The sequence below is a fragment of the Anneissia japonica genome, unplaced genomic scaffold (assembly GCF_011630105.1).
Source record: "Anneissia japonica isolate Jap-2015-1 unplaced genomic scaffold, ASM1163010v1 scaffold3867_len840240_cov202, whole genome shotgun sequence".
Lineage (NCBI taxonomy): Eukaryota > Metazoa > Echinodermata > Crinoidea > Comatulida > Comatulidae > Anneissia > Anneissia japonica.
Genome location: NW_022715965.1, coordinates 435,706 through 446,003, shown reverse-complemented (window position 1 = coordinate 446,003; position 10,298 = coordinate 435,706). Strand labels below are relative to the sequence as shown.

General features: G+C 37.8%; 1 protein-coding gene across 1 annotated transcript in view; it reads right to left on the bottom strand.

Moving 5' to 3' along the window:
* Positions 1–130: 130 nt before the first annotated feature.
* LOC117109478 (serine-rich adhesin for platelets-like) overlaps positions 131–10,298 on the bottom strand; it is a 14,717-nt gene continuing 4,549 nt past the window's right edge. Inside the window, exons 4-5 of the mRNA XM_033251838.1 lie at positions 7,389–7,485; positions 131–7,111 (exon numbers count right to left, since the gene is read on the bottom strand). Coding sequence (XP_033107729.1) covers positions 759–7,111; positions 7,389–7,485 — 6,450 coding nt within the window. The 3' untranslated portion in view covers positions 131–758. The remainder of the gene's footprint in view (positions 7,112–7,388; positions 7,486–10,298) is intronic.

The following is a 10,298-nucleotide window of genomic DNA, read 5'->3' as shown; positions in this document are numbered from 1 at the left end:
CTTTTCTGTAAAAAGTAATTATTAATTCAAGGAGAATTTCATCAATGATATTTCTGACTTTAACTCTACCTAGCTCTGTCAGCTTATTAAATTTCATACTCAAAACTGGTGCTGCCTAAACATACTAAAGTTCAAATTCAAAATAAATGAAATTACATGATCATAAATACAAATAAGGTGTGTTAATTAATTTACAATTTGAAAAATCAAATTGACTTTTACAGATTGTCCAACTCATTATCTCATAACTCAAATTGTTTGAATTTTGGTAATTATTTTCTCTAAATAGCTGTCCAATTTGCGGATGGTCCATATTTTTTCATCTAGTATATCTATCGCCATTGTTGGTTTATTTTTAAAACTATAGTAAAGGAATAAAGTTCCTAAAATTTGTGTAAGAAGTTAAAGCTTGCATAGAATTCAGCAACGTTCATTTAAAAGAAAGATGACAATTACTCAGATTTCTATCAGGTTTAACTACAGAGGTTTTAGGAACTTCTGAATGTGAAAAATCAGAGTCATAATTTGTCACGATATGTTGCATGAAATTATACTGACCACGCATATCAGGAGCAACACACGTTGTGGCCAAAAATCAGTGACCAGTTTTTAATATAAGTACTAAGAGGAATTTTTCCAGATTATAAGAAATGAACGACTTCTCATTTTCATAAATTTTCAAAGCAATATTCCACATAAATTAGATGTTTGGTATAAATTTCAATGAAATACATAATAAATGTAATAAATATTTTATCTTAATATGGTGGGATGCTACCAAATGATGCACCGTGAAAATGCGGCTGGGCGTGCATTGACATGGCCACTTTGTACGATGGCCTTACATCAGGCGGAACATTTGGTCTCATCAAAGAATTTAAACCTACGGGATTACCACCAAATGTCTGTGCATGTCTAGATGGAATGTGATGTCCGCGCAATGATAAATGTTCTTCTACAGGAATGCCAGCATTACTGTGAAGGTGAGGCACATGTAAACCGGGATTGAGGGAGCTAGCGTCAACATGTCCGTTGCTCCCTGTATCACCAAAAATACTATTAAAACTGAAATTCGGGGAAATGTGCGGATGCGTTGACAGGCTCATATTCGATGGGATTTGAGGCCCTTTAGCCACATTGAAGCTTGGTGCATGATGATCTGGGAAAATAGGAAAGTTATGCTGCAGTGGATTCATTGATAAACTCGGTGCCCGGGGAGCAAACATTGGATTAAAATGACCTATATCAGTGTCTCTAGAAACTTTGTTTGGTTGATTAGACAGCAAGGTACTGGGCAAATGAGCAGGAAGGTAGGTTGGGTGTTCTGGATTACGAACCCGACGTGAAGGGGAAATGCTCGAACTGGTGCTTGATGATGTACTTGCAAGGTCACCATGTGATAGAAGTGTGCTATGGGATGGCTGCGAAGCAGAAAAGTTTGGTAAGAATGGTGAGGTTTCCGCCATTGCTCCGGGATTCCTCTGGGACGCAAGCGAATGCCACATATCATGTGAATGGTCATGCGACAAGGTAGATTCCGAACGATGTGTTTGCGAAGTAGGGTAGTATTGTGCCTGGTTGTTGCGTTTACGGTTCCGTGAAGAGATATGCCCTGTTTCAAGAGTTCTACTTGGCTGGGAAAAATTTTCAGCGGGATTATTATAATTTGGTGTGTTTCTATCCGAGTGATGTCGTTGATGTGCTACATTTGCATTACTTGTCGCCGTTGATAACCTTCCAGTTTCTTGTTGTGATACATGCCCTTCAACGGAGAGTGGAGTTCTAGGTAAACTATCAGGGGTGGGTACTCCCATGTGGTTGCGGGTACCCTGGTTAACAGAAGATGTCTCAACTCTTGGATGCCTCTTTGCAGAAATCTGGTCAGAGTGCTGATCGGATGCAGGTCTTTTCAGGTTGCTATGAGAAACCTGGTTATTCAAACTTGACTGTCTGCTATAAAAACCCTGGTTAGTTTGTGACAAATTCATACTTGATTCTCTGTCCATTGAAGAAATACTTTCAGATGTTCGATGTTGATAATTATCAAACCTTGGCGTGTCTATACGCATCTGCTGTGAATCGGTATGTGTTTGGAACATGTGACTAGATGAAACAGAACTGCTTGCACGGGATGAGTTTTCCTGAGGTGGGGAGTCATGCAATGATGGGAAATCCAACGCATTTGGATCAAAAATGTCAGTATGATCATCATTTTGGAGGGAATAATCAGTCTTGGAAGTGCTTGGCAACTTATTTTGTTGAGTGTAAGTGAAGTCAGCGCGTGAACTCTCAGAACTTTTCGATACAGATGGCTGAAAAGATAAAACTGTGCTCTGAATATGCTCACTGAAGCTTGTGGTCTGCTGACTCTGGGTTGGTGATTTAACACAACTGAAGTCCCTGCTTTGCTGCATGCAGTTCTGCGTCACTACAGAGGGCTGTTTACTTTGACTCTGCTCAATACCATGCTGCGCAACCGATGTCTGAGACTGTAATGAATTTGAGATTTCCTTTGGTTGTTTTGTCATGCGTCTGTTAGATGATGTCTGAAACATTGGTGCAGGTTCAGGTGTTGGAGAGAGGAAGTCCATATCAGGATCCGGCAGACTATCAACTGCTTCTTGATTTGAAGAACATGTATTCCCTCCTGAGAAACTTTGGGGTAAAGTTGAGAATGGATCATATGTGGATGTATTTGAGTTATTCTCTGTTGACTGTAAAGTGTTACAATTGTGAAGACTACTGGTGGTCATACTGTCTGAAAATGACGGTCTTGACACCTCTACAGGAGTGTAGCTAGAGCTGGTCCGTTGGTGAGAAGTGTACCTAGGGTATGTTGTATGGTTAGAAGTGATCACTGATGATGTACTTGAATAGGTTGGCTCATTAATTGGCTTTTGATTGCTTGGGTGTGACCTTGAAACATTCTCTGATGACACTGTAACAGATTCTTGTGTGTTCAACATTGCAAGTCTTGAAGTAGGGTTCCAGAAATGAGCTTTGTCAGATTCTGCATTTTGGTCTGATTCCTTTTCTTTAGCAGCAGTGGATTTAGAAACTGCTTCAATCTGCTTTGACATATCTTTTTTACTCGAGTGGTTATCTTTCAAACTTTTATCTCCTTTAACATTTGAACTCTGGCTTAATGTCTGTACACTGAAAGATGTCACATTTTTACTAGTCTGAGCAGTATTAACTTTCAGTGATTGTTCATGTACTTCATTCTCCTGACTTCCATTAGCACTTTCACCATCAGCCAACCATGGAAACTTATCCACTAAATCTTTATCTAATGCACGTTTTCCTACATTGGCCAATGATTCATTTACATTTGGAGAGGGGGGTTCCACAGGTGGATTCTTTTCAGTCGTTGCTTTCTTTTTCCGTCTGCTAGATTTTGCTTTTGGTTTTACAGATGTTGGTACTGACGGCCTGTCAGGAACTGCTGAGATAATCGGTCTGTCTGGCACTGAAATTGGTAAAGTGTGGTGCTTCTTTGGCTTTGGAACCTCTTGTGTCTGCTCTTCTACAATGTCCATTGTCAGTGTTCTGTGAATTGTCTCTTTAGTGAAGACTCTTGGTGCTGGTGAAATTTTACTTTCTGGAACTTTGGCCTGCCTAGATGGACTGCCTGTTACTTTAGTACTGTGTGTGATAACAGAACCATTGTTAACTATGGTTAACTGTTGTTGTGGTGATGTCAAATTTGGTGAACTTCTAGCTGTTGAGGATACAGGACTTGAGAATACACTCTGGGTAAATGCTAAGGTACTTGTTGTTGAGCTTGTTGATGTAGTTGTCAACCAAGGTTGTGAAAAGAAGCTAGGTCGGCTGGTTGGGCTCTGGGAGGTCACTGTAGTTGTGGTCGTTGAAAATGGTGTGTTTAAAGGTTGATTATTAGTTTGAGAACGTGCCTGTTGAGTAACTGATGCTAACTCTGAAGCTCTTGAATGATGACTAATCCATGATGATGGAAGTTTGGTTTGTGCAACTGATGATGGTGTGGGTGTAGAAACCAGCTTAGCTTCTTGCTCAGAAACTAGTGAGCTCTCAGAGTTTGATGGACTAAGAAATTCTGGTAAAATATTTTCTTGGTGACCCTGTAGAACTGAACTTTGTGACTGAGTATCTGAAACAGAATCTGCAATGTTTAAGAGATCTGACGTTGTCATGCCTTGAACTGGTGAATTAAAGGATGTACTCCTTGAAGGTGGTGACTTGCTCTTTCCTTTAACACTCCTAGATGAAATGAATTCTTCATGTCTATTGTCTAATGAAGCCTTGTTTGAGGGCTTGTATGGTGAAAAGAGACTGGTCTGTTGGTTTTGCTCATCTTCATTGATGTATGTCGGTAAACCACTTGCACTCATTGAATTACTTAATATATCATTCACAAAATTATTCGACCCTGTATATGATGGAAATGAAGAATTGCTTGGAGTTGATGATGTGCTAGACATTGAACTGGTCTCAGTCTGATGGGCGGCAGATGACTCAGAAACCATACCACTTAGCAAAGCCTCTGCCGAGTACCTAGATGCTGATGATTGACTATGAGACACAATTAGAGGTTGCTGGTAGTTCTGATTATCTTCTGATCTCAAGTCTGACTGTGTTTGTATTTCTGATGGCATATCTGCCATCTGTATTAAGTCTTGTGCAAGTCCTGCTTCACTAATATTTTGCTGTGGATTTGTTTCTTCCGAAACGGTAGAGTTCATTCGCTTTATCTTTTGCTTCTTCCGACTCTCCTTACGTTTTATTTTTACAGTAGATTCAGTAGATTTAGAAGGCACAATATTTTTTTCACTTGGCTCACTTTGGTCAACCTCTGACGACATCCACGAAGACTGTGACTCCATTAAGAGTGGTCTTTGATCCTCAACACTATTTGAGTTCATACTTGAGCAGCTTTCTTGAGGCATAATGTTTTTATCTTCAGTTTGTAACTGAATTATTGAATTACCATCTTGTTCACCATCAACAACATCTAATGGTCCGGGAGAGAAAATTGATGCTGCTGCCTTCGCCAGAATGTCTTGACTACTGCTATCAACATCATTAGACTTTTCACCACCAGAGTGACTTTCAGTCTCATTTATTCCAAGTTCTGCTGTTAATACTGAGAGTGGAGATAAAGGTGCATTTGTTACATCTGTCCTTGGAAGAGCTAAAGATTTGTGAGATTTCTGTAAATCTTGTGACTCAATTCCAGAATCTTGGTCCGAAATCTCTGATGATGCCATTATACTGGCAAGTGCATCCGGTTGGTCGCTTGTTTGTAAGAGTGTACTGCCACTGTGAGACTGTGGTTGACCAGCTGTTGAAGGTATTATAGTTGTGTTGCAATTATTCAAGATCGTTTCTTTTCCTTGAGAAACTAAAGTTATTTGTTGATTTGAACTGGTAGATACAATCTGAGTTTGACTGGCATTCAACTGCTGGGGTTGGCAAGAGTTGAATGAGCTTTGGTTTCCCTGCTGGGCCATAGTTGTTAGTTGAATCGGTCCACTTTGCGATGTTCCAATTTGTGGGGAGCCTTGAGTATTCCCGGTAGTAATAACTCCTGTCTGGTTGGCAATGATGTTTTGAACATTCTGGCCAGGAGTGGTATTGGCAGGAAGGTAAATTGGAATAAGTTGTCCACTCTGCTGTAAATAAACAAGGTTTTGAGCACCAGATGGGTTTTTCTGTCCTATTTGAATTGGAGCTTGTAAACGAACAATTCTTTGATTTCCAGCTGCAGTGAAGGTGGGTGCTTGTTGGACAACTGCAGCAGTAGAGTCTGTTAAAGTTTTTATCTTGCCGCTCTTTTTTTTCTTTACATTTGGTGGTTTTATCTCAGGTAAAGTTGTGGCAGTTGCTGGTGGGGCCGGTTGTATTCTGACCATTCCTGAGGTATTTTGTGTTGGTGGTGTCTGAGCAGGAGCCAGAGGCATGAGATTATTGGTGTGAGTTGTTGTTGTAGCCTGAGTTGTGCTAGATGCACCGGTACTGGCTGGAATTATCCTTAGAGGAAAAGTCTGTGTTTGACCATTCGGTAGACGAAAGGTTAACTGCTGTGTCATTGATGCTTGGCCAGTAGCTGTTGTCATAATTGGCACAATCAATCTTATTGGCTGCATTGGTTGCATAACCGGGTTACCAGGTGTTGATGGCTGGCCAGGTGTAGGTTGTTGCACCACTGCTGTTCTGTTTAAATTGTGTGGTATAGTTACAGGTTGTGGATTCTGTATAACATTCTTCACTTGTGTTTTTGACTGATCCACAACTTGATTTGTAAGAAGAATGTTTTGGTTTCCTGGCAACTGAATTGAGGTGGTTGTTGCATTTGTTTGCTTAATAGAGGCATTGTTACCTCTAGTCAGCTGAATTTGTGGAATAGGTTTATTTCCAGATACAGCAACGCCTTGATTCTGAATCCCAGATTGGAGCTGGATCTGATTTCCTGGTTGCAATATCTGAATACTTTGACCGCCAGCCGAAGATGGTGAATTAACATTTGCTACTTGCAATGTCACTGGCTGTGTTCCACCTGTTTGTGTCAGTTTGGGGTTGTTAAGCAATAACATTTGTCCTTGGTTATTAATTTTTGACTCTTCAGGTTTTACCTGAATCATATTTGAATTGACAATCGGGGCAGTTGATGAGGTTGTGCTGGTGTTTAACAGAATCTCATTGCCTAATGCAGAACCTCCATTATCAGTAGAGTTCAGAGTCTGCTGGTTTTGCACAATATTGCTTGGATGCGACAAATTTTGTGCTGTTATCAACCCAAGATCCTGATTGGTTACTGGCTGCGACAACTGTTCAAGGAGATTGCTGGTAACATTTTGGTTAGTAGTTGGAGTTGGCTCAAGGGTGATTTCTTGGTTTGCCAGAATCTGTTCCATCTCTAAGTTGAGCTTTGCAAGGTCATCAGAAAAGTCAGTAATCGGTTCAACTGGTTTTACAAACACTTGCTTCTGGCTATTCCTCGACTTCTTTGAACGAGATTTAATCTCTTGAATTCCATTTGAATTCACCTTTATATTATTAACCATTGAAGACATCCGTCGGTTTTCATCTATCAGGCGACTGTTTTCTTTCCTTAACCTTTCCAACTCCTCAACTGGTAAAAACAAAACAAAATTTGTCTTTATTAATTTTTTAAAATACTATAAAACTCGTAGCAGTGTTTCAAATAGCAAAGAATAGATAGTTACGTTCATGGTTCCATAGAATGGGGACTAGTGTCCGCTAGACTACAACGATAAAATATTATCTTATATAGAATGAATTTTTTTCCCTCTAATAATAACACAATCATAATTAAATTAAATGTTATAAAGAATTATAATACACTTAATATCAACGGTAATTTGTAGGAACAGTGGAACTTTGTTTACCTCTTGATTTCTCTGCTCCTTCAAGAAGCACTTTATGATATTTATCCTTCAGTTCCAAGATATACTCTAATGCGAGCTCAACTATTTGGGTTTTGCTCTACAAGATAAAATGATATAATCATTAGTATTTGTAACTGTACGACAAAAGTTCTTTATGATTAAGAATATTTTCAAAGTAAAATGCTATATAAAATGAGATATTACCATTAGTTTTTTTAATTGTACAACACAACCTCTTATGTTTAAGTGCATATTTTTCAAAGTAGGTAAGGCGAGACTTTTTTTTACAACTTGTTTTGTGAACTTATTTTTTTAAAGATCGGCAGAGGAGGGCGGAAAAAAAATTTAAATAAAATTTTGTTTTGTTTCTTATTAAGTAAATAGTTTTGCCACAAACATCCAGATAGAGGAGAAAAACAAAAAATCAAATTTTATTGGTGAACGGAGACAGTGTAGTAATGGGATGGTTAAATACTTAAAATTTCTATAATTAGAAAGAAATATATACATATCTTATTTTTTGAGATTTCAAAGCAGCAACTTTTTTTTTTCTTGCCCAAAAATGAAATTTCATTTTAAATCATCATTATTTGCGGGCAGTGGATTCGCTAAACAAGGTATAAAAAAATTCTTTTACTAAAATGATTTGGAAATAAGCAGACACAGACTACAAAATTCATGTATAATACTAAGTCCTGGTTCTCACGAGAGCCCTAGTATCCGGATCAGGAGCTAAATGTTAGCGCTAACCATTAGCACCTGTGTGAGAACGCCCGATCAGTTAACGCTAACGTTAGCAAGCGCTATCGGTTAGCAAGTTGACCGCGTTTTTATCATCAACCAATCACACGTACGCGTTTACAATTTTCAGTTTCTTATTGGCCAGTGATTCGATCATCATATTTTTGTATCCGGATCAGGATTTTCTCGTATGGACGCACGGCAGCTGATCATAGCGAGATCTCAAGTGACCAATGAGAAAATAAACACATGAACCATGAGAAGAAATGCAGTATTCAATTCTTTTAAATTACCAATTATTTATTTTCCAAATTTAAACACACTGTTTATTATTGCAATGTTTATTTTGTAGCATTGTTTTGGGACTGGTTGGGGAAAATATTTTATGAAAACTGCACAGGGAAAGTATTAATTTAAAGGGCACATACTGCAAGGGTCTAGTAAGTCAGTGATAAAGAGGGTGTTGGAAGGGATGACTGAAGAAAAATGGGTACGGGAAGACAACACATAACATGTTTAGATGACAAAGATGGAATGGAGAAAGATATCAACAAAACAAGAGAAAGGCCGAGGATAGAAGCAGTTGGAAGAAAGTCAACTGAATCAAATAAGTCACAAATTATTGATTCATATTTTACCTAGTGTTGCATGTCTTATGTCATTTTCTGATTGTTATTCAAAACCACAATGTAAATGAATGTTCTGGCAATGTACATGCAATCCAGATTTTTTTTTTAAAATCAATATAATAATTATATACTGGTAAACTAGTAATAATAGTGGCATGCCATACTCTATTGACAGTTATGTAATCAGTATCAAATTTGGGGTTAGTATTTGCAAACATTTTTTTTCCATATTTTTGAAATAAAGAACTAATGAAAATGAAATCCTATGTTAAAATCCATGATAGTAATCTACCCAACAGTAAAGGTCGAATTAACAGTAACCTAGTTTATTAATGCCAAGTTCATATTTAATTATTAAAACAGATTGAAATTTCTCTTATTTTCTACCTTTTAACATACAAAATATTTGATATTATTTATTATTATAGTTTTTAATATTTTACTAGCATGGTGGTAACAATAAAGTCTGTTCACCCGTAAGCCACTAATTATCTTCTCCCCGATACCCGAATTCTAAATAATATTATGCACATGAGCCAAAGATCTTATAAACACAAGATAGCGTTCTCCGCGATTTACGCGTAACAAATAGAAGCGTCGGTCAAGGTTCAAAAGTTTCCCATTTAGCAAGAGGGCGTCATTCATGCGCTATTACCGAAGAGAAAAAGTAATAAGTTTTGGAAGAGGGCGTCCTATCTGTTGCCATGGATCTGAGATGGTTCCTGTTTCTGCTGTCACAGGCGGTGTACTGTATGGTCAGATCAAAGCGGTCAAGGGTCAAAAGTTTCCAATTTAGCAAGAGGGCGCCATTCATGCCTTATTACAGAATTTGCACGCGTAAATCCCGGAGAACGCTATCTTGTGTTTATAAGATCTTTGACATGAGCCTTCACCAGGACCACTGCTCAAACACCCCTATCTAGCTTGCAATATCAGCCCTCAAACTGAAGCATAAGAAATTGAATTGGTCACTGACCGAAAAAACGTATTGGTTCAGTGGATACTGAGTGTCTACTGCCAGTTAAATCAACTGACCTATGCTGCTCTTGAAATTATATAGTTTTGTAAAACTGGGACTGAGGTTCCTATACAAGCATTGTTACATAATTTGTATGCTTTTTAAAAACACAATTATTCACAGTAGATTTTTCTGTTTACATATCTATTTTGTATACAGTATAATTAAATTTATTTATTTATTTATACATTATTTTATCAACGATTCCAAACAAGTCCAATCCCATATTTGGGCGATATATTAATTTAAAATTAAACTTAGGCCTACAGTAGACCTTTCCCTCTGACTTAGTGTTATTCCTCCTCCCTTTGATGTGCCATTTTTTTTTCTTACTTATTAATTACAACCTCCTCCAACTGTTTTCTTGCATTTTGATGTACTGTACAGTATATATTGCTTTTTTAATGATTTCTGAATATTCCATCAATTTTTTATGTCAATTTCTGTATTATTTTTCTTTTAAATTTTGTGCTGCTTTTTACATGTTACCTTTGTACATTCATATGCAATTCCTGTCTCTTA